This window comes from Oryctolagus cuniculus, chromosome 1, assembly GCF_051225735.1.
Source record: "Oryctolagus cuniculus isolate XC-2025 breed Fujian yellow rabbit chromosome 1, ASM5122573v1, whole genome shotgun sequence".
Classification (NCBI taxonomy): domain Eukaryota; kingdom Metazoa; phylum Chordata; class Mammalia; order Lagomorpha; family Leporidae; genus Oryctolagus; species Oryctolagus cuniculus.
In genome coordinates this window covers 6,587,177-6,610,636 of record NC_142867.1, presented here as the reverse complement: position 1 = coordinate 6,610,636, position 23,460 = coordinate 6,587,177, and the positions used below count along the sequence as shown (strand labels likewise).

At 59.1% G+C, this 23,460-nt stretch overlaps 1 protein-coding gene across 19 annotated transcripts; it reads right to left on the bottom strand.

Moving 5' to 3' along the window:
• Window positions 1-1,754: 1,754 nt before the first annotated feature.
• On the bottom strand, window positions 1,755-14,508 carry SF1 (splicing factor 1). Of its 19 annotated transcripts, none has more exons than XM_051831376.3 (14): window positions 14,236-14,412; window positions 12,507-12,635; window positions 9,971-10,046; window positions 6,963-7,115; window positions 6,764-6,853; window positions 6,246-6,429; window positions 6,044-6,159; window positions 5,860-5,967; window positions 5,094-5,274; window positions 4,584-4,857; window positions 4,231-4,290; window positions 3,951-4,130; window positions 3,019-3,223; window positions 1,755-2,653 (listed from the first exon to the last, which is right to left on the bottom strand). In XM_051831376.3, the coding sequence occupies exons 1-14, from the start codon at window positions 14,264-14,266 to the stop codon at window positions 2,557-2,559; spliced, it is 1,884 nt and encodes a 627-aa protein (XP_051687336.1). In that variant the 5' UTR covers window positions 14,267-14,412; the 3' UTR covers window positions 1,755-2,556. The 19 variants fall into 19 exon arrangements, with proteins under 19 accessions (XP_051687336.1, XP_051687322.1, XP_051687330.1 ...); NM_001171327.1 differs by having other exon boundaries at window positions 2,463-2,592; window positions 14,236-14,266; XM_051831362.3 differs by having other exon boundaries at window positions 1,755-3,223; window positions 13,903-14,508.
• Window positions 14,509-23,460: the final 8,952 nt, after the last annotated feature.

Here is a 23,460-nt window from a genome sequence, read left to right as displayed (position 1 = left end):
TCTCTCCCATCCGCATCTGCCACACTCGGCCTGTGTCCCCTAACCCCTGGCTCCAGCTCAGGCCCCTTGCTGTGCCCACTGTCGCCCTGCGGCAGCTTGACCATGCAGTCCTGCTGCTGTAGAACTTGGAACACCCATGGCAGCCCATCAGTACAGCCCTTGGCCAGCTCCTGGCCCCGGGCCCCCAGCTCACCCTCCTGCACACAGGCTGGCTGCGCTGAGGGGTCTCCCCCACCCCCACCCCGTGTCCACTGCCCTCCCTAGTGGGTTCTTCGTCGTCCCAGTGCCAGCAGCTCCACCTCCAGGCCTGCTTCCCAGGAGTGACACCACCGCAGGGGCTGCTCCCCGTCTGCGTGCCTCAGCCCTGCTGAGGCTCAGAGGCCTAACTCCACTACCTGGCGTCCCGACCCCTGTCCCAGCGTGTGATCTGCACAAGCCCTGAAAGCGCACTTTTCCAACCCGAACCCCTCAGGGTTGTTTGTTTACGTCTGCGCTGGCGGCCAGAAGCCCGGCGCAGTCTTGGGTTTCTGCAGAGCACATGGCCCGGGCTCAGTAACAGAGCCTCCGGGCTGACCTTTCCCAGCTGGCCAAGTGCTGGGGGGGCACTGCTGCAGCAGCACAATCGGAGGGGCGCGCCGCCCCCGCCCCCGCCCCCGCCCCCGCCCCCGGGACCGGTGGGCAGGTGCAGGGTCCGCGGGTCAAGCCTCCTGCCATCACCTCCGCTCCAGGGCTGCAGGCGGCCTGCAGCCTGATGCCTTTTTGCAGCCTCTCTCCAAAACCTTAACAAAGGCTGACAGCAGGGAGCAGAGGGAGCGGGCACAGGAACGGGGCTGCCCCAGGGGAGAGACGGAGGAGATGGCTGGGCTGTGGTTAAGTCATTTATTGATTTTATTTCTAAAACCCACATAGCGCCACTTTGCTGCTGCTAGAGCTTCAAAGAGCTAATTAACCGCCCAACGAGCCCACCAGGGAAACCACGCTCGTGGGGGAGCAGCGAGGTGAAGCCAAGGTCGCAGAGGGCAGGGCCCCGCCCCCACGCCATCAGCTAAGGACAAAGGGGGAAGTTCTGAGCCCGTTCAGGGCTTGGTCAGGGAAACCTACCAAACTCTGAGGGTTCCTCCTGGACTGGGCCCCAGCTCTCGGCCGGGAGGCAGCCAAGCCAGAGCTGTTGTCCCCAGGGGCCAGCAGGACGGCTGCAAGATGGCTTCCCCAGCAACAGCACGGCCAAGCCACACAGAGGAGCGGCGTGGGGGCACCACTGCCTCGTGGACACAGGGGCCGCCTGCCCCACCCGACCCTCTGCAGCGCCTGGTGGCCGGGCGCTGGCCCTGCCGCTCCCCGGAGCCTGCGGTGCTGACAGGCTGCAAGTCACCAGCAGAGGGAAAAAGCCACTTGGCGGTTTTAATTTTAGCTGCTCTGTGCCTGGCGGGCAGGATTAGTTGGCTTGACCTTTACTGGTGCTGGCTCCTCGGGCTGAGGCCCCAGGCAGGTGGCGGCCCGCAGGCACAAATCGCAACTGGAGCTCAGCAAACGTGGGGTCCACACCTCAGACGGCGGCAATAAAGGGCGAGCTTGGTTCTTCCCACGGGGGCAGCCAGCCAGCCAGCCACCCACGCAGCCACTTCCAGCGCAGGGCCCTGAGCAGCCGTCCCAGGCCTCCCCAGGGAGCGAGACTGGGGCCAGGTGCTGAACACACGTCAGTCCGGGGCCGCTGCCGGTGGAGAAGGTTTAAGAAAAAAAGCAACAGACCCAGAAAACCACACTGCTCTTTTATTCAATGGAACATCCCCACGTTAGCGCAGTGTCGAATCAAACACCGAAAAAAAGCCCAAGAAATTTCTGTAGATAAACCAGTGAAGAGAACGCGCGTTATACATTATTGTCAACATAATCACTCCATGAGGGGGAGGTGGGGCAGGGGAGGAGGCAGAACGAAGAACACAGGGTCCAAAGCCCCAGACACTGCAACAGTCAGACGTTGGGAGTAAAATAAAATGTAGAAGAAGCTTCCGGAAGGACAGGAGCAAGTGGCGCTGGAGGCAGCTCCCGTGGCCACAGGGCCCGGCACCGACTCCAGGCTGGATGCAAGGACCAGGCCCGAGAGAAGGCCCTGCCCTTGGCAGCTCTGCAGCCCTCAGCAAGGCCAGCTTGTTCAAAACCACGCTTGGGGCCGCCTACGGCACCTGGAACAACTTCGAACCCAAACCTCCCACTACCCCCAGCCCAACACCAACGGCCACAGTCCGTGCCTACAGCCACTTGCTCCCCCTTCCTTGGCAAGGGAAGAGGGATGGAGAAGAAAGAAAAGGAATCTAATTGCAGCAGAAGACCAGGGAGAGCGTCTCCTTGGACGGAGTCTGGAGAAAGGAAGAGGTAAGGAAATAACAAAGAAAAAAGAAAAAAATTAATAAAAATTTCACGATATGGAGCCAGCGTGTTCTGATTCCGTCCACAAAAATAACTCAGGCTGCTTTGCCGAACCATCCTGTCCACCAGGGGCGCTGCTGAGGCTGTCTGCCTGGAAGGGTCACCAATGGGCGCGGAAAGTCCTCACTCTCATGGCTCGGGCCATCGCCGCCGCGGGGAGGGATCCTGGCGGCCCGGTTTGGGGAGAGGCAAAGGGAGTTGGGTGAGGAGAGAAAAGACAAAGACACTCGATGCTACAGGCGCCAGGAGAGCCCACGCTGGCGCCCCTACTACCACCTGCCCGTTCCCAAGCGAGTCCTCGGTCGCTTGGCCCAGCCCGGTGCGTGCACACACACACATGCGTGCACACAATCACATGCGTGCGTCCCAATGTCTGGCTCCATATGGTGAGGTTCGGCGTGTGTTTAAACGAGACCAATTCTCTCTCTCTATAATATATATTTTCTTAAAAAACGAGTCTAGTTCTGTGGTGGAGGCGGCGGGGGAGCTGGAGGCATCCCGAAGGGCGGCATGCCCGCCACCCCCATGCCCATCATGGTGACAAAGTTAGAAGGGTCCATGGGAGGCGGGGGCGGGGGGGGCGGGGCATACATCATGCCGGCGGAACCAGGCGGCGGAGGCGGCGGAGGGGGAGGGGCCCCGGGCGGCAGAGGCGGCTGGACCCCGGGGGGCAGGGGCACCATAGTGGGGTTGCCTTGCATCTGAGGGGCTCCTGGAGAAGCTGCGGCAGCCGCCTGCTGCTGTTGCCATGGCGGGATGGACCCTGTGCCAGCGCTCGTGGTGGTAGTCGTCGTATCTGGGGTGGTAAAGAAGCCCAAGGTCACACGCGCGGGGGGCACACCGCGCTCTGCGGCTGCTGCCTTGGGACGGGGTGAGGGCGCCTGCTCCTTGCTTGGCATGCGGCACGGTGGTGGGGGGCGGGCGGGCGGGGCTGTCCTGGTGGTGGGGAGTGGAGGGGTGGGCAGGACTACCCTGGGGTCAGCCTCGAGGTCTCTGGGCTTAACAGAGTAAGCCCTTTGTCACCAATGCCCCCGGAGGGGCTGAGGGAAAAGCACCAGACACAAGAACCGGCTCTTACGCCCCTCCGCCCAGCCGCCGCCACCACCGAACGGCACATTCAACCTCAAGGCCGCAACTGCTCTCTGCCCTCGCCCAGCCCCCCTGCAGTCTCTCTGGCCCAGTCCCGGCCCTCTCCAGAGCATGCGTGGAAGGCTCGGGCCAGCCGGCGGCTCTGCCCGCGAGAGCCTGGGTTGCCGGCACCCTCCCTACAGCAGCAGGCTCCCCTCCTGGCCCCCACAGATCTCTGCCCAGACACAACCACACCGAACATCAGCTCTGCTCCCCCACGTCGCCCTCACCCCCCCACCGGGCCAGGAGGCCCCTTCCAGCTCACACCGCAGGGAGTCTCCTCCTCCCGGGCGGGCGGGCGAGCGCGCGCACTCCTGAGCTGTGAGGTGCCGCCGGTCCTCTCAGCCCCACCCCCCATCCCACCCACCCCCACGAGCCCAAAATATGCCACTCACTTTGCTGCCATGGCAAAGGGGTACTGGAAGCCATACTGCTGCTGGGCGGAGGGGGCGGCGGAGGCTGCTGCTGCTGCTGTTGCCATGGGGGAAGAGGACCAGAGGGCGGGGGCGGGGGCTGCCCACTGGGAGGCGGCGGCGGCGGCGGCATCATGCCCATAGGCGGCGGCGGCATCATACCTGCAGTCGGGTTACAGGCGACGGTGAGGGGGAGGTCCCAGGAGGGGAGAGGGAGAGGGGACCGAGCCCATGTGGACTCGAAGCAAGCAGACGCCATTACCTTTTCCTTGATGCAGGCGATAGACCCCAGAGCCCACAGGCGTACTTCCCAGGTACTGATCTTGATGGAAGCAGAGAGCAGGGACTTAGCAGGACATCTGAACAGGCCAGGGACGGCCACCCCCAGCAGCTCCTGCAGTCCCACGGCTCACACGCTGGCCTCCCAAGGGCAGAGGCAGGTCTGGGCTGATGCGTGAACTCACTTCCTGAGCTAGAAGGGAGTCCTGCCCCCCTCCCCCGGAGCCTGGGCCAATCAGGCAAGCCCTGGGTGCTCACTGCTTAGCACCTCAAGCTGCTACCCCCTAAACCCTGCTTGCCCCAGACCCCAGGGTTTCTGGTCTGACACTTACTTACCCATTGGAGGAGGGCCATGGTGCCCAGGTGGGTGGGGGCCCTGGTTCATCGGTGGCGGCGGCGGCTGCATCCAAGGGGGTGGGGGTCCATTAGGGTTGTGCTGCATGGGATGTCCGCCATGTCCACCTGTCAGGCTGGGCAACGGGTGTGGGAAGCTGTGGGGGCCGCCTCCAGGCCCACCAGGGCCCCCTCCGTGCATGCCATGGTAGGGTCGACTCTCTGAAGGGCCAGAATTCATCCAGGGTGGGCGGCTCTGGGTAGTGGACATGAGAGACTACATGAGAGCATTTCCGGTCAGCATCCCCGCCGGCTCCCCCTGGTGGCAACACTGCTCTTCCAGCCGTGCCATCGCCAGAACACAAGGCCAGGGTCCTCCCAAGTGAGAGGCCCGGGGAAGAACAGTGTTGCCAGCCACGCCCACCAATCTGCTGTACCCAACATGTTTGGCCGTGGTTCCCAGTCTCTGGAAGAGAACGGGGAGGCCAGGCCAGAGAAGCAGCCCCGGCTCACCGGTGGAGGAGGGTTGTTGGCAGGAGCGGCAGGCCGAGGCGCGCTGGCCAGCGGGGTGGCAGCAGGCCCTGAGGTGGAGCCCACAGACGCTGGGACAGGTGCTTCACCCAGTTCAGCCATGAGGGACAGATACTCTTTATCCATCCGTGCTTTATCCTGAGCAGACTGAGGGTCACCAGGCCTGAGGGGGGGAGGATACGAAGGGCAAAAAACACTCAAGGAGGAAGCTTTCACCCCGAGTAATCTACACAGACAGTGTTCTGCAGGACGCGCGCATCAGAACTTCTCTCCCAGCCCTCACTGGGCCTGCTGCTGTGCCAACAGCTACCAAAGCAGGCCTGCCGACTCAAGTCCCACCCGATCCTACATTCCCAGGCCGAGGGGGACGGCCAACGCTCAGGAAACAATGCCTTAGCAAAGCCGCAGCTTGGCTGCCAGCCAGCGCGGGAAAAGGTGGACATCGAGTGCTAATTTGCAATTGGTCAAATGTGTAGGCAGCTTAGGCTTCTTGAGTCAATGAACACCAGGCCCCAGGGACACATTCCTCCACCCAAACTGGAAGCCTCCAATGCCCCGGGACTCCCAAGAACAGTAAGAACAGCAGCATCCTACAGGGGCGTTCCAGACCTCCTGGGGTCTACATCACCTCCCCAGAGTCAGCACAAGGCTTCTCCCGGAGCCACAGCACTAGGAGCACCCATGTGCTGTTGGGCAGCGGACAGGAGAGACTACGTGAGACCGCCGGGCGCCGCGTGGGCTCCCTCACCTCTGGAATTTGCAGTCGGAAGCGATGTGGCCGGCCCCGCCGCACTTGGTGCACACGGTGGTGTTGGTGATGCTACGCGTTTCTGAGCTCTGCCAGGGTCTTAAGATCCTGTGGGGGAGGGGGTGTCAGTCCCAGGGCTGCGCACTGCTCCCATGGGTTCCGAGGCCCCCGCCGCGCAGCACACCTGTTGTCGTCTTCCCGGAGGGTCCCGTTCAGGCGCGCCAGCTCCCGCAGCTGCATTTTCCGCAGGTCGTTCTGGTCCTCTGGAGTCTCGATGCCCTGCTTCAGGATGTTCCTGATCTAACGGAGAGCGGGGAGCGACCTCAGTGCCCGGGCCGGCCCGAGCCAGGCACCCGCAGCAGTCCCCGCCGCAGGGCCCCGCTCACCTGCTCCACGGCCTTTTTGACGTTCTCCATGGTGTTGGCCGTGACCAGGGCGTGCAGCGGCTCGTCCTCCCCGGGCAGCATCTGGCCGTCCTTGCGCCCGACCTTCCCTTCCTTCACGGACCCTTTGCCCCGGATCATGATCTTGGCGTTGCACTCCTTCTCGATGTTTTTCAGGGTGTTCCCTCTGTCGGGGGCAGGAGGGACGGGTTTGCACCGGACACAAGTCCGCATTCGCGAGAGGACAGACTGCACTCTGCGGCGGTGGGGCAACTGCAGGTGCAGCTGAGGCCCCCCCCACTCCTACCCCCACCCGAGAGCTTCACGGCCTCTAAGTCAGTCGGCCCCAGCGAACCTAGGGACCCGAATTCTCTGCGGCAGACATGGGGAGGCTGCAGAAGGCATAAGCCACCCAGAGCGAACGCCCTACCGGACCCAGAAGGGGCCCACGGCACCCGTCAGGCGCGAGCACCACCTCACAGGGCCCGAGCACTCTGCAGCCCAGAAGCCGGGGTTCTCACCTGGGCCCGATCAGCAGCCCCACGAAGTTGATCTCTGGGTACTCGTCCTGGGGAATCATGACTTTGTCGCTCACCCGTGTCGCTGGAGGTCTAAGCAAGAGAAGGCACCACCAACCCTGCGTGCTTCTGGGGGACGGCACTTGGCTGCTCTCCTACCGTCACCCCTGCCCCCCAGGCCCGCGCCCGTCGCCCTGCTCACTTGTAATCCGCGGGGGGCTTGAAGTCGGGGTTCAGGGCGACCATCTCCGTGATGAGGTTGTGCCGCTCCTCCTCGAGCTTCTTGCGGGTGCGGAACTCGCGGGTGTTGAGCCGCTTCCCCTCGCTGTTGTAGATGGGCTCAGGGGAAGGCGACCTGCGGGAAACAGACGGCCCTCACTGCCCCTCCCCGCCCCTCCCACGTGGACTACAGCAAGTCTTCCCCAGCCCCTCTGCCTCTCAGACCCTAACACTCTTCGGAGGAACCGACCGTAACGTGTGCTATTCCAGATCGTGTGGAATGGGGAGATGGAGGCTGGCTGAGCATTAAGGGGACTGGGGTGTGTGTGAGAAAGGAAAAAAATGGTTTTGCTTCTGAAAGTGACGAGGGGGAGAGAAAAAAGTCTGTCCTTGGGGGAATCTCTGGACTATAAACGCCAAGGGCAGAATCATCCTCTGAAGTTTTCTTGCCAAATATGGATTTTCATTAAAAAAATACAGTATCACAACTTGATGAACCACAGGCCCCCCAGGTGAGGTGACAGCTCGTGCCCTCTGGAGGAGCACCTGCACCCCTAGCGCAGTGAGCATGAGCTCCTGGACCCAGTGCGGCTGGGGCTCAAGGCCACTGCGGCCACTCGGCCCCACAATGGAGAGAGATGGTTCAAGGCTTCGTCTTTGCTTTTCCTTCAATGGCCTGGCAGGCTGTGTCCAAGGCCCAGGAGACAACCTGTTTTCTGGCTGTTGGAGGTTGGGGAGTCTGGGTAGAGAAAAACGTTAAAAGCGCTAAGGCAGCTTCTGAGAGAGGCTGCAAAGCAGATTTGGTCAAATGCTTGTCTAGGGTCTGAACCTGCAAACAGCAAGGGAAAACCCAGGATTCTCCGCCAGAGTTTACAAGTCCAGAAAGCAGATTCTCTCTCTCATTGTTTTAAGGAGTAAAATGCTGTTGCTACAAGTAAAAAAATAGTAATAATAGTAATGATGATAAAACGGTCAGTTTACCACAGCTGGATTTTGCGGTAATAAAAAAAGAGAAGTTACACTCCTAGAATTCTGAGTTAAGATTACAAAAAGGACCACAGCTTGATATTCTGTATGAAAATTTAGTAACAGCTGCAAGAAGGGAAGAGACCGTGTGGATCAGGTTATGAAAAACCATCCTGAAAGGAGTCCCGACTCCTACACCTTGGTTCAGTTGAGAGAACCTTCCTAGTTGGAGAGCAAGGACTGAGCTCGGCTGCTCCCACTGTCTTCAGCCTAAAGGGAACCATGTCATACCACGTCACACACACGATGGAATCAAAGGTCAGGTTTGTTCATGGCTACTGACGGCTAAGTGACACCTCCGTTTCTAGCATGTACATAAACTGTCAGCGCAATCCAGGAGCAGTGAACAAAAGCACGTGTGCCCCAGCTCTCGTCACGCTAGCACCTTACACACTTACGTCTACAAGAGATTTTAAAGCATTTGTAACTACACAAGTTAAGCAACATCAAAATAGCATATAAAGTGGCTTTTTTAGGAGATACACCTTAAGAAGTAATCTTATTCATATAACCAACTCATGCATTTCCCTCCAACCTTGGCTCAAAGGCAGAACCGTTCGGTCATTAGGGCCTCCTCCAAGCCCAGCCCTACTCTGGCTTTGTCACTGCCATGCTCACATCGCTAAGCCCCACCCCAGAGCTGCCTCGAGTTAAGCATTTCGGGCTCATGGCCAAAACCAGTGTCACCAATACCAAACTAAAGGCCGCGCAGCGTTCGGCCTCTCCCCAAACTGCGGAGGTGAAAAGCAAAGGCTGCCGACCTGGTCTGCTGCCGGCTTCGCCACCGGAACAGGCAGCAGCAGCTGACTGAGCTCTAACCCCAGTCTCCAGAAAGCAGGTTTCTTAAATGCAACCTTTTAAGGGATTGCCTGGTAACCGCTACGACATCATTACAGGGAAAAAGGCCACAAACAGGCACTCAACAGTTGTGGTCTGTGACTTACAATGCAAATCTGTTTTGAAAACTTTTGAAGTAAAAAATAAATATAAAACAGTCCTCCAGCCAAAATCTACGGGTAAAAACAGAACGAGTGTCATTGAGTACACTTGCGTCACGATGGAGGAAAGAGGACGTGAACCTGTGTCCCGCAAAGGGTGGCCGAAGATGCGCACGTGCGCCACTGCGCAGGGCTCTGCGCCATCTTCCTGGCTGGAGCGTCCACCAGTAACAAGACAAAAGCGCAACTTGATGCAGCACGCACGAAGAGGCGCGGCGCCTTCTGTAAGCGACCCGATCTTAGCTGTTCAAAGACCAGCCAATAAAATTCGCTCAAAAAAGTTCACCTTCCTCACATCAATGTTTGACTTTTCCGAGATGATTTGGCACACTGAAATGACATGACCACAGCTGTCCCAGGCCCACACTCCCTTAAATTCAAAAAATATTTAAGGTTGGTTGCTTGCCTTCCCCCACACAGGTGAGAATGTGCTGGCCCTTCCCAGCACCCCCAGGCAATGGCCAAGGCTGAAAATTATCTGGCAGTGAAGGAAGTTGGTTAGAAATCTTTTCTGATTTTAAAACCATCTGAAGACCATGCGCAGGAAGCTGCGACGAGCTGACCAGTCTCCGGCCTGCTCGAACTCAGCGATGCCCAAAAATACTCTGAACCCTGCGAGAAGGGTGCTCCTGTGAGGAGAACTGGCCCTGCGCCCGGTCAGAGCGCACTGAGAGGCAGGTTAGCCGGCCACCTCACTGTCCCTCAGGTTAAAACCTACATGCTTACCACTTGGAAACCAGTTGTCCATGTCCCCGTAACTTTATTCCCAAGTTTCGTGCCCATTTTCTAACTGCAGGCTGACCACATACATACATATGCATTCCTAGTTAACTCTAGTCCCCAGCATGGTCAGAGGAGCAGTCGTCTCACTACCATCATTGAACTGACACAACATGTTGCCACCAGTAAAACGTATTGAGAAAAAGGTAAAAGCGTTACTGTCAGCTGGTTAAAACTGTTTCCCAACCTGTCCTCAGGGTTAGGGGGGATGCCCAGGTCTCCTGTGCGCAGTTTACGAGTCAGGTCTTCTATCTGCAGTTGCACTGGAAGAAACCAGGTTAGGAAAGAAAAAAAAGGATGGAAAAAAGACAATGTTACCAAAAAACATCTCAAATCTCAACAACAAGCATGAAGAACTGGAGACTTTGAAAGGGATGACTGATCAGTGAACACATTGAGGCAAACACCCCACCAGCTACCGGCAGGAGTCCACTTACATGTCTAGGTATTTTTCACTTCAAATGGTTACCACTTAAGGAAGCAAACTGTTCGTTGGAAGAGGGGTTAGCATAAGACTCGGCTAAGCTAGCGTCCAGGCAGGCACGGGAGGCTCCCTCTCCCTCCCCCTCCCGGCCGCTCACAGTGACAGCTGGCACCCAGAACCCAGACCAGGCATGACATCATCGTTAGAACCAGTTCCCACCAAATTACTCGAGGGCAAGACTTGAGAGCTTTTCTTCATTAAATATTAACTATCAGACAGAGCCCCAAATGAGACCCAATTAATGTGGGACAAAGAAAAATACCAGTTGAGCAAAGGTCATTTTCATTAATACCAGGTTTAAACTTCCTTCAGCAAGTAAAACATTTAATAACCAATTCACATTTTATACATATCAGTGCACCTTCTGTACAACCAAACCTGTATTGGAAGGTCTCCAGAACCTCTCACTGTCACCCGACATCAATGAACAAACCACACGTATTTTAAGAAACCATTAACCGTGAAGTGCTAAGAGTGTTTCGGACCTGCTGTCTCTGTGGGGACGGGGTGCACGAGATGCGGAGTGTGGGTGTAGGACGCGTGGCCCTCTGGCCATGACCAGTCTGTACGGGAAGAGGAGATGCAGGTTTGACAGCCGTTCCCCAGCTGTATTTGCTGAGAGCTCAAGTGCAGAGCCAGACAGCTTTCTTCTCGGAGGAGAACCTGTTTCTTACCTTCGTAGACTTCTCAGCAGGCATCTCTAAGGGTCAAGGTGTATTGGGCTGGGTTACAGTTGAACTGGCTCCAAGATAGAAGACACCCTTCTAATTTTAAATAGATCCCACAGGACTGCACCCCACCCCCATGTGGAAACCATGAAATTAAAGACGTTGTTAGCATCTAAAGACCCTGGGGACACTCTGGACAAGGCAGTGTGCGCGTGGGAGACAGAACACAATGGCTCTCCCAGCTCCTTTACACCAGACAAGCTCTAACTTCCTGATAAAGACGTCAACAACTCAAGGTCAAAGACACCTTCAGAGGCCACACAGCCCTTCTGAATGCAGACGTAAGGGTCTGCAGGGAGTACACGGCTGGCACCTTGACCAGGCCAGAAGGGCACTACCGCCCCCGGAGCGGACGGGACAGCCTCTGCTCCGACTCCACCCCCCTCTGACCATGGCCGTCACAGCCTGTCTGCTGTCCAGCATCCACAGGAAAAGCGGCGGGCTCTTCCCGCCTGTGTCTGCTCGTACTCCTGGGTCCTAACTCCCCTGGGGCACTCATGGGCCGTGAAGTCCCACACTGGTCTCATGAGGGTGGGTGGGAGCAGAGAGCAGCAGTCTAAAGAGGCTGTTAGGACATCTTCAACACCTCAAACTTCTCAGCAGTGTAGGAAGAACAGGAAACCCAGGCCCTCAACAATCATGTCAGCTTCAAGCTTTATGCTTGGGGGGTCAGAGCACCGTCAGTCTCTGCCCTACTTCCACCAAAGCGGCTGTGGGTCTGTTAGCAGGAAATGTTTAGAGTGGATATCTGAGACAACTGCACAGGTATATAAAAATATAAAGATAAGACTCAGGTTAAAAATCTTAGATTACGGGAAAAAAGGAACTCTGAAGTTAATTTCGAGTCTACCGTGACCACTCCCCATGCTCCTAGCACCTCTGCATCGCACACAGCATCCCTGTCCCGAGTTACTTCTGCGTCAGGACAGGAGCCCTCATTTTAAGACAGCCCGAAACCAGACCAGAAAGATGCTGACGGGAAGGCTACATCCAACGAATGGTCAAGAGTGAGCTGTAAACACTTCCAGAGGCACTTTTTGTTCAGGTGGGTTTTCCCCTTTCAGAAAGCACCTATAAGAAGTAAAAGGTCACACTTCGGGGAGAGGAGGAACGTGACGCCCGGTGGAAGGCCCTGCTGCGCAACGCTCCTGGGTCCCAGCCGGGCCAGCTCCAGGCCCCTCCACGGGGCGGGCCCGGCCGGCCGGCAGACGACACTCCCCTCGTCCACTGGCATCCCACAGCAGCAGAAAGGGGGCTGCGGGACGGGGGACTATTCTCACTCCTAAGTGGGCCCCACTACTGTCCTGGCACTCGTAGAGAACGGTGTTGTTAGGAACAAACCAGAGTCGCCAAGGCAGGACTCAGGAGCGAAACCTGACGGGTTACGCGGAAGGCATGAGCACACCTGACAGATCTCGTCTCAGAACCACAGCTGCAGCTTCCGGCAGACACAACAGCACTCGGAGCACGGAACGCCCTGAGGATCGCTCGGATGCAGAACGTGGATTTACCTATGTAAGCTCTTTCCTGCTCCCGGGTCAGTCCAGGGGGGATAACCGTGGGCATTCCTGGAATCACCGTCTTCTGCTCCATCGTGTCTTGGTTCCATCGGCTCCTCTTCCGCTTCTTACTCGGGAAGTCTAAAGGCAGACAGAGCCCATCAGGCGCACATAGAAACCCGCAGAGCAACACCCACAGGCAGCTCAGGATACTCGAGGAGCGCACAGCGCCTCAGCAGGTGCGGACTGAGAACTGGACCTAAAATTTAAATGGCAAAGAGCAGAAAACAAACCTCCGAGGGCAGGGATTACAACACATGGCTCCGGGGTCAGGAAGGTTAACATTTTTAATTCTTGTCTAGAAAAACTCAAAAGTATGTAAACAAGTTAGCAAACCCTAACGCAGTGTCAAACAGTGTTAGGACGCCCACATCAGCACCAGCACTGTGGTGGCAGCCTGGGGGGTCAGGCCGCCTGCATCCCAGTTCCAGTCCCAGCCGCTCCACCTCCGATTCAGATGCTGCCAACGCACCTGGCAAGGCATCCAAGGATGGCCCGAGCACTCTGCCATCCACGAGAGACCAGAACGGAGCTCCTGGCTCTGGCCTGGCCCGGCCCACCCTTGGCTGTCGGAGTCAACTGGGGAGTGAACCAGCAGACAGAAGAGCTCTGTCTCTCCCCCTCTGTAACGGTCTTTACCAATAGATAAGGTTAATCGTAAAAAAAGTACGTGTCAGCCAAGACTGCCTTCCAAGCCCAGATGAGATGTGAATGGATCACACAGGGCCGTAAAGCGGTACTGGAACTGCTGGCTCTTGCCACCTCCACCCCCCTCGCCAGGCACCTGTCTAAGGGACCGGGAACGCAGCTAAGCCTGTTCGCACACGTCACTAAAGGGGAAAAACCACTTCAACAGGGCTGCCTTTTTCTTCCTGAGCGTGGCCGAGAGCAGGTGCACACGGAGGACCCGAACCCCACAGGCGACACCTCACGGCTCAACCCTCCTGCACACACGTATCGACCACCACGTACCCCTCAGTGACCATCAGGGGAACGTCAGCCAGAGCTCCCACCCACGACACTCGGCCCCACGCTCACCCCAAGCCCTCCACGCTCCCCCACACACGCACGCCGGAAGGCCCCCGGGAGCCGCCGAGCCAGGCCGCCCCACTGCGCCTGCGCACCACACCCCCCGCCCGCCCGCGCCCCTCCCCCCGCGCGCCTGCGCACTCGCGGCCCCGGGGGCCGGGCCGCGCGCGCGCCCCAGGGCGCCTCCGCCCGGGCCTCCCCGTGCACGCGCGCGCGCCCCTGCCGCGTGCAGCCGCCGTCGCCGCCGCCGCCGCGCGCCCCTCCGCCGGCCGGGCCCGTCCGCGCGACGCCTCTCGCGCGCTCGCTCGGCCCGACTCACCTCCTCCGCCGCCGGCCGGGCCCGGCTGCTGGTCCTGACGCGGCGGCTGGGGCGGCGGCTGCGGCGACACGCGCTGGAAGAGCGGCGGCGGCGGCGGGTACGGCGCGCCCGGGGACGGCGGCGGAGGCGGCGGCGGCGGCTGCTGGGGAGGCGGGGGGGGCGGCGGCGGCGGCGGCGGCGGCAGCGCCGCGAACGGGAAGGCCGCGCTCAGGGCCCCCACGGCGCCCACGGGCGGCGGCGGCGGCAGTCCCGCCCCGGGCCCGGGCGCAGGCCCCGGCTCGAAGCCCCCTTTGGGCCCGGGAAGCGGGGCGAGCCCGGGGGGCCCCAGCTTACCCAGCGGCGTGGCGTTCGCTCCGGTCGCCATGGCGCCCCCGGGGACCGGCACTGGCGGCGGCTGCTCCGCGGCGGCGGCGGCGGCTGCTCCTTCGCGAACCTTCCGGGGGGAGGGGACCCGCCTGCGCTGCCGCGGAGCGCGCGGAACCCGTCCTCTCACGCGGCGGGCGGCGGCGGCGGCGCGAGACGCACAAAGAGGGAGGAGAGAGGGCGCCGCGGGGGCGGGCCGGGGGCGGCGGGGCCGGGCCGCGATTGGGCCGGGCCGGCGAGGGCTTCGCGAGCGGCGGCCTCCGATTGGTGGAGCCGCAGTCCTGCCCGAGGCGCGCCGGGATTGGCCGAACCGTTAGGCCAGGCGAGGAAATGGCGGCGGCGTCCGGTGGGCCGGGAGGTGTCGCAGCGCGCACTTCATTTGTTACTGCGCGTAGCGAGCTCGCCGTCCGAGGAGGACGAGGGAGGGGTGGGGCGGGGCGAACTCTGTGACGTGGCGGCGCGGAGCCCCCGCATTGGCTGGCGCCGGTCTCGTTCGCGTCGTAGTGTCGCGGGATTGGCTGCCGTTTGTCCGAGCCCGGGCTCGCTGTCCCTGGCCCCGGGGAGCTTTAGGCGAGGAGTCGTGGTCGAAAAAGCCCGGGGCAGAGCAGACCTCTGGCGCGGGGAGGCGGGAGCGGGCGGTGCGCGTGGCCGGGCGAAGCCGCCCCTGCGCCCCGATCCCTTCGCCGGCGCCCTCGGGGCCGGCGCGGAAGCCCCGGTGACGTCAATCCTGGTTCCCATGGAAACCCGGAACCGAGCGGCGGGCGCGCGCCGGCAAACCGGATCCGTTGACGCCAGAGATTTAAAAAAAACAACAGCGGGACTTCCTGTTCTGAGAGATTTAAAGCGACCCCGCAAGCCGCCAAGTGGAGCAGCCTCGCCGAGAGCCGGGGGCCGCGCGCGGTCCTGCCTGGCGGCGCCCCGCGGAGGCCGGAGGCCGGCGGGGCAGGGCGGCGGCGGCGGCGGGCGCCGTGGCCAGGCGCGGAGCTGCCTCTCGGCCCCTGCGGGCGTTTGCGCGGGCCGCGTCGCCGCGGAGCCGGGTTCCAGTTCCCTGAGGAGAAGATGCAGTCAGTGGAGACCTGGGTCTCGCCAGAGGCAGGAACAGAAGCGTGTAAAGGGGCCGGTGCCGTGGTGTAGACGGCCGAGCCTCCGCCTTGCGCACCATCTCCCCCTGCGGGCGCCGGTTCGAGTCCAGGCTGCCCCTCTTCCCGTCCGGCTCTCTGCCGCGGGCTGAGAAAGCCCTGAAAACGGCCCGAGTGGCTGCGCCCCTGTGACCGCAGGGGCGCCCCGGAGCAGCCCTGCTGCGGCCATTTAGGGAGTGAGCCAGTGGATGGAAGACAGCGCTGTCTCTCCAATAAAAACAGAGCTCCGGTTCTAAAGAAAAGATGATTACAAAAAAATTAGAGCGTCGACAGATGTAGCAGGTGTAGACGGACCAAGTGTTGAGCCTGTTACGGCATCACAGGTCGGGGCTAGGCCCCCGCCTGCCGCACTGGACTCCTGCGTGGGTGCCTGTCCATGTCCGGCTGTGCCTCTTCAGGCCCTGCGCTCTGCTGTGGCCTGGGACGGCAGTGGAGGACGGCCCTGCACCCGCGTGGGAGACCCAGAAGAAGCTCCTGGCTGCTGGCTTTGGGTCAGCCATTTGGGGAGGGAACCAGCAGATGGAAGACTCTCTGTCTGTAACTCTGCTTCTCAAATAAATAAATAAATAAAATTAAACAGAAAAAAGCAGTGGCGCAGCAAGCCGAGTGCTCCAGCTGAAATGCCCAGCTGCTCTGCGTCCTGTCCAGCGGCGTGCTGGTGGCCTGGGAGCGCAGCAGAGGGGCCCGGTGCGTGACCCCCTGCCGCTCACGCAGGAGACCCGGGTGCCGCTCCAGGCTCCTGCTCCTGCTTCTGTAAGGCCCAACCCCACCTGGGCAGTGAACCAGCCGCTGGGACAGCTCTCTCTCTCCCCCACCATTGTGATTTTCAGTAGGATTTTTAAAAGAAAAGTAAAGACGTCACAGGTCAGAGTGCCTGGGTTTGGTTCTGATTCCAGCATCTCGCTGAATAACTTGCGTTCCTGCCATGATGTGGGAGTTGTGTGTTGAGTCCCAGCTTTGGTCCATCTCACTCCCGACACACACACACACACACACACACACACACACACACACCCCGGCCAGCACTGCAGGTGTCAGGAGTGCACCGGTTTCCTGTGTTTCTCAAAGTAATTTTTTTTTCTTTCTTTCTTTCTTTCTTTCTTTCTTTCTTTCTTTCTTTCTTTTTTTTTTTTTTTTTGGATTTTTTTCTAATGGAGGTAATCACAGACAAGAAAGCAAAAACATAAAAAGGCTTAAATCATCTTTTTTGAAAATGAAGAGAGCAATTTATTCAGGAAGTAAATACATGCGATAGAAGAGAAGAGCCAGTCAGTGTGTGCGCCTGCTGAATGTCCAGTGCCGAGGTGGGCACCGCAGGAAATGAAACTCCATTCCTGTGTTCCAGGAAATCACAGACAAAACTCAAACAACCACACCGATCTTGGTGGGAGTCGAAGCTGTGACTACCCTGGAAGCAGTCATTTTCATCACTTTTTTTTTTTAACGGATTTTTAATTTGAAAGGCAGAAAGAGAAGGGGAAAGGGAGAGAGGTCTTCCATCCACTGGTTCACTCCCCAGATGGCCGCATGGCTGGGGCTGGGCCAGGCCAGAGCCAGGAGCTTCCTGTGGGTCTCCCATGTGGGTGCAGGGGCCGTCTGCTGCTGCTTTCCCGGGTGCATTAGCAGGGAGCTGGGTCAGAAGTGGAGCAGCCGGGACTCGAACCGGTGCCATTACGGGGTGCCAGTGCTGCAGGCGGACGCTTAACCATCTGTGCCACAGCACCGGTCCCCATTTTCATCACTTTCTAGTCATTTTAATTTCCTGTTTGATGCAAGACTTTTATGAGGTTGGTTCACTTGAAACCAAACTAATACATTTGATCATCTTTTTATTGTTAATGTCTACTTTTGTTATATTTTGTGGATGTGTCCTTAAAATAGCAACTTTTTTTTAAAATATACAACTTGATGGTAAAGTGTGATCAGTGTCTGTAAGTGTTCCAAGGCCAAGTTAATGGCTACGATGTTGGACCTTGGCTACTCCAGGCCCTGCTCTGAGCTGTTCCACGTGGACTGACTCGTTTCTCACAAGCACCTTTGGGAGCAGGTGCTACCTGATTGATAACTGTGGAAACCAAGGCACACCAGGCTCTGTAACTGCACCAAGGTCACTCAGTCTCTTTTTTTTAAGATTTATTTATTTGAGAGGCAGAGTTACAGATTGAGAGAAGGAGGGGCAGAGAGAGAGGTCTTCCACCCACTGGTTCACTCCCCAAATGGCCCCAGTGGCCAGAGCTGGGCTGATCAAAGCCAGAAGCTTCTTCCGGGTCTCCGACGTGGGTGCAGGGGCCCAAGCACTTGGGCCATCTTCCACTGCCTTCCCAGGCACATTAGGAGGGAGCTGGATCAGAAGTGGAGCAGCCGGGACTTGAACCGGGGCTCATGTGTGGTGCTGGCACAGAAGGCAGAGGCTTAGCTCACTACGCCACAGTGCTGGCCCCTGTCACTCAGTCTTGCAGTGTCTTCAGCCCGCCCCCTGTGTCAGTGGGATCCACCTCTGGGGGTGCAGCCAGGGTGGGCGTAGATGTTCACGCACACGTATGGACTCGGAACAGGCCTTCTGTACACTGCGGTGCACCGAGCAGTCAATGACACTTCGCGTTGTGCTGGGCGAGAGCACCCTGGGTGACGTGTGTGGGTTCTCTGCAAATGCTGTGCGGTTTTGTCTCAGGCTTGAGCACCGGCGGGCTGTGGGGGTGGCAGAGGAGTCCTGCAGGTGTCCGGAAACCACCGCACTTGGACAAGGCTCCTTCTTTGGACAGAGCAGCCGTGGAATCCGGGCCACGCCGCTCGCTGGCCGAGGCGCAGCGGGCGAGCTGTCCAGGCTTGAGTCCTGCGCACCTGGCCCGGCCTCCGCTGTCCACCAGCTGGCAACCGAGGAAGCCGTGTACTCTTTCCAGGCTTCCGTGTCTTTGTAGCCTACAGGAAAAGACACCGCCCGACCGGATGCTGTACCGAGAGCTGGAGTTCACAGCGCATTGTTGGCCTTACTGGGGGACCTCCTGAGCTGCGGGGGCGGGGGCCAGGACCGCTCGCGGGTTCAGACACAGATGTTCCTGATGGTATTTGAGGATGTGGGACGAGAAGAACGGCTTGTCTGGCCATTGTCTCCAGCTCCCGGCCCAGAGTCCCAAACAACTCATTTCCTGAGTGATACGCGTGGCTTTTTTTTTTTTTTTTCCAATTCATAACAAGCCCTTCTTTGGACCACATCCGAGTCCGTACTGACAGAGGGACAGGGCCCTCGAGGGCCCTGAGGTAGCTTCAGGATGGGAGCTGGTCCCTAGGGAGAGGCGCTTTCAGCCAACCCCCACCGCACCTTCGCAGAGGAGGCTGGGGCTGGAGATGGGGTTCAGCCACACGGCCAGAAATCTGCTCCACGGTGCCTCCCCAGGCCAGACTCCGAAAGCTGAGCGACAAGGTTGAGAGAGCTGCCGGCCCGGGGGACCTGTGTGTTCCGGCCCAAGAGGAGTTGGCTGCCTGAACTCAGATCTTCCAACCACAACTTCCTGCTAACGTGCACCTTGGGAAACGGGGTCCCTGCCACCACGTGAGAGACCCAGAGATAGCCAGCCTCCTGGGGTCAGCCTGGCCCAGCCCTGGCCGCCGTGGGCATCTGGGGAGTGAGCCAGCAGATGTCTGTGCATCCGTCTCTGTCTCTGCTTTTCAGATAAAACGAAAATGAGCTTTTTTTTTTTTTTTTTTTTTTTGACAGGCAGAGTTAGAAAGTGAGAGAGAGAGACAGAGAAAGGTCTTCCTTTTTCCGTTGGTTCACCCCCCCAAACAGCCACTACGGCTGGTGAGCTGTGCTGATCCAAAGCCAGGAGCCAGGTGCTTCCTCCTGGTCTCCCACATGGGTGCAGGGGCCCAAGCACTCGGGCCATCTGCTGCTGCTTTCCCAGGCCGTTAGCAGGGAGCTGAATCAGAAGTGGAGCGGCCGGGACTCGACTTGGGGGCCCATTCGGGAAGCCGGCCCTGCAGTTAGCGGTTCCTAATGTGCTGCCCCACAGTGCTGGCCCCCAGGATAGTTTTTAAGTTGGTGATTTCGTACAGCCTTCGAATGATGTTCTAAGTGACAAGTGGCCTTTGGCCGTCAGTTAGGGTGTGCCACCTCCAGATATGCCAAGTTGGTATGTTGATTAGTTCGAGCTAGGAGCGCTGGAGGAATTGTACCTTCTTCAGCAAGGGCCATGGGAGGACCAGGGGTCTGGTTCAATGGCCCAGACACCGGGGCATCTGCGTCCCACTCTGGAGCTCCCGGTCTGAGTCCCAGCCCCAGTTCTGATCCAGCCCCCTGCTAACGCACACCCTGGCAGGCAGCAGATGAGGGTTCGAGTGCTTGGGTCTCTGCCACCAATGTGGGAGGTCGGGGGCTGCTGTGGTGGTCCAGCCGGCTGAACTGCCGCCTGCGACACAGGCATCCCACTTCCGGTCCAGCTCCCTGCTATGGCTGGGACAGCAGGAGAAGATGGCCCAAGTCCCTGGGCCCTGCACCTGCGTGGGAGGCCCGGAAGAAAGCTCCAGGCTATTGTGGCCATTTGGGGAATGAACCAGTGGATGGAAGATCTCTCTCTCTCTCTCTGTACTCTGCCTTTCAAATCAAATAACTAAATCTTAAACACACACACACACACAGTGGGAGATCTGGATTGAGTTTCTGGCTCCCAGTTTCGGCCTGACGCCACCATGGCTGCTGTGGACATTTGGGGGAGTGAGTCAGCAGATGGAAGCTCGCTCTCTCTCTCTCCCTCTCTCCCTCTCTCTCTCTCTCCCTCTCTCTCTCTCTCTCTCCCTCTCTCTCTCTCTCTACCTCTCCCTCTCTCCTTCTCTCCCTCTCTCCCTTTCAGATAAGTCAAAGTCAGGCTTCAAGGTCACCTGACCATAAAGATCCTCCTGGGCGAGGAGTCCTCCCCACGCCACAGCAGGAGCTCGGTCCCCAGAGGCAGGGAGCAGGGTGGCCGCACCCCTGCACGAGCTGGCGGGAGCAGCCCTTGGCTTCAGCGGGCGCCTGCCCACCCCCAGCTCTCAGCAGCATCCCTGAGGTGGGCCCCTGGTCCAGGGATGCCTGTCCTGCCTCGCCCTCCGAGTTCCCTGTCGTCCAGGAGAGCATCCACTTGGGCGGTGTCTGCAGTCCTGACTTTGTCGCGCAGGTCTCCGTGCGCCCTGGCCACTTGGTCCTCAGGGCCAGCTGCGGAGCCCGCGTACCTAAGGGGCGGCAGAGGGCCTGCTCCAATACAGCAGCATTAGGGACCACGCCACCTGGAGATGACCGTGGCATTTTAGGTAAGGCACGTGCAGGGGTTGGTGCCAGCCTCACCTGTGGGCTCCCACACAAAGCCAAGCGGCCATGGGTTCGAGTACAGTGCTGCCGCATCCCTTGGCGCGTCTGAATTAGCAGGTGTGGAGGTTTGCAGGATGGGGCTGGAAGCGTCTTCCTCTGCCCCCAGCAGCGGCACCATTCAATCCCGCTGTGACACAGCCAGGAGGGACTGGCACAGCCCGCCACCAGCGGATGGGGGTTCCTGTGACTCCCCACCCCCACCCCGTCGGGTGTGATTCACCAGAATTGAGAGAGGGAAAGTGCAGTGTTTATGACTGCCATTTGGGTATAAAGGTTACCATGAACACGGAGAGGCAGAGGTTGGGGGAGCCCTCGGCCGGGGGCAGCTTCTGTCCCAGGGGAGACGGGGTGCGCCCCGCCTGGTACATCAACACCGCACCGGTCAGCTTGTCGCTGCTTTCACTAAGACAGCTGAGGGCTTACACTGTGCAGTGTCACAGTCCACCTGGGTTCAGGCGTCTGGTTAGGCCGGAGGATGGAGGATCACGTGGTACGGCAGGCGGCGAAAGAGACTGGAAGGCCGTTCGGCTTACACAGCCAGAGCTGCTCTCCAGGGCCGCCCACCAGCTGCACCGCCCAGATGCCCCAGTCAAGTCTGCACCCTCGATCAGCTGGTGTTAACCACTTAACCACTTTTTTTTTTTTTTTTTTTTTTGACAGGCAGAGTGGACAGTGAGAGAGAGAGACAGAGAGAAAGGTCTTCCTTTGCCGTTGGTTCACCCTCCAATGGCCGCCGCGGCCGGCGCACCGTGCTGATCCGCTGGCAGGAGCCAGGTACTTATCCTGGTCTCCCATGGGGTGCAGGGCCCAAGGATAAGTACCTGGCTCCTGCCAGCGGATCAGCGCGGTGCGCCGGCCGCGGCGGCCATTGGAGGGTGAACCAACGGCAAAGGAAGACCTTTCTCTCTGTCTCTCTCTCTCTCTCTCACTGTCCACTCTGCTTGTCAAAAAAAAAAAAAAAAAAAAAAGTTCATTTTCAGCCGACGCCGCAACTCACTTGGCTAATCCTCTGCCTGTGGCACCGGCACCCCGGGTTCTAGTCCTGGTTGGGGTGCCAGATTCTGTCCTGGTTGCCCCTCTTCCAGTCTAGCTCTCTGCTCTGGCCCGGGAGTGCAGTGGAGGATGGCCCAAGTGCTTGGGCCCTGCCCCCGCTGGGAGACCAGGAGGAAGCACCTGGCTCCTGGCTTTGGATCAGCGCAGCTCACCAGCCGTAGTGGCTGTTTGGGGGGTGAACCAACGGAAAAAGGAAGACCTTTCTGTCTCTCTCTCTCTCACTGTCTAACTCTGCCTGTCAAAAAAAAAAAACAAAAAAAAAAACAAAACTCATTTTCGTTTTATCTGAAAAGCAGAGACAGAGACGGATGCACATGCACAGACATCTGCTGGCTCACTCCCCAGATGCCCACGGCGGCCAGGGCTGGGCCAGGCTGACCCCAGGAGGCTGGCTATCTCTGGGTCTCTCATGGGATCAGCGCGGTGCGCCGGCCGCGGCGGCCATTGGAGGGTGAGCCAACAGCAAAAGGAAGACCTTTCTCTCTGTCTCTCTCACTGTCCACTCTGCCTGTCAAAAAAAAAAAAAAAAAAAAGCGACAGGGCTGGTGCTCAGGCATAACAGGAAAATCTGCCGTTTGCAGAGCCGGCATCCCATATATGTGCTGGTTCTGGTCCCGGCTGCTCCACTTCCGATCCAGCTCTCTGCTGTGGCCTGAGAGAGCAGTAGAAGATGGCCCAAGCTCTTGGGCCCCTGCACCCACGTGGGAGGCCTGGAAGAAGCTCCTGACTTCAGTCGGTGCAGCTCTGGCCGTTGCAGCCAATTGGGGTGTGAACCAGCGGATGGAAGACCTCTCTCTCTCTCTCTCTCTCTCTCTCTGCCCCTCCTCCTCTCTCTGTGTAACTCTTTCAAGTAAATAAATAAATAACTCTTTTAAAAAAGGAAGGTGTATCATGATGTTTTTAATACCAGAGTGGTGTAGAAACAACGTAAGTCCCCAGCAGTAGGCTCCAGTGACGGACGATTCGTTGCTGTCAGTCGGGGGAAAGCCATACAGCGGAACACCGGCAGCTAGCAAAAAACAGGAAGACGAGGACAGTGGAAGGACTTCGGGGATGTATTTCGGAAGGGCAAGGTCAGTACAGTACGTGGCTGTTAACCGTGACATAGAAAAGCAGGCAAATAAAATAGATTGAATTGTTTAAATATGCCTAAGCACTTCAGAAAGGCTCAGAAGAGACCTGGGGGACAGGCTGCCGGGGGACCGCACTGTGCCGTGGGCAAGGGCTGTCAGTGACAGAGCAGGGCGTGTCTTTCCTCTCAGTGAGTGCCCCCCCCCCCGCCCCCAGCTTCCTGGGCTCTGGCGCTGGGCCTGCCCGCCAGCCGCAAACATTTTACCAGGGACTCCTGTCCTACACCGCCAAGCCCACTCTGCAGACAGAGGGCCGGATGAGCCGCCACAAGGTGGCGCTGTGTGCCGCCTGCTGCTCTGAAGGCAGTGGGCCGCCTGCCCCAGCACCCCTGGGGCTGAGGGTCCCAGGCCCCTGCTCCCTGGGCTCACCCACCCCACCCCTGCCGCCAGCTCCAAGAAGCGTGGAGAAGTGTTTCTGTCCCCCTGGCCCCACGTGGCCCATCAGATGCCCTCCAGACGCGTTCAAACCTTCAGAACCAGGAAGGCACCTGATCCCTCCCTCGGGACTCCTGGGGAGGACGGGTGTGAGCGC

Bases quoted from the DNA above. Each gene is read 5' to 3' on its own strand.
- SF1 (XM_051831362.3), bottom strand. From the start codon at position 14,266: ATGGCGACCGGAGCGAACGCCACGCCGCTGGGTAAGCTGGGGCCCCCC. The intron at 6,430-6,763 runs GTGAGAACCCCG...TGCCCCCGACAG, and splicing joins GGGCTGCTGATCGGGCCCAG to AGGGAACACCCTGAAAAACA. The intron at 6,160-6,245 runs GTGAGCGGGGCC...GCTCTCCGTTAG, and splicing joins TCAAAAAGGCCGTGGAGCAG to ATCAGGAACATCCTGAAGCA.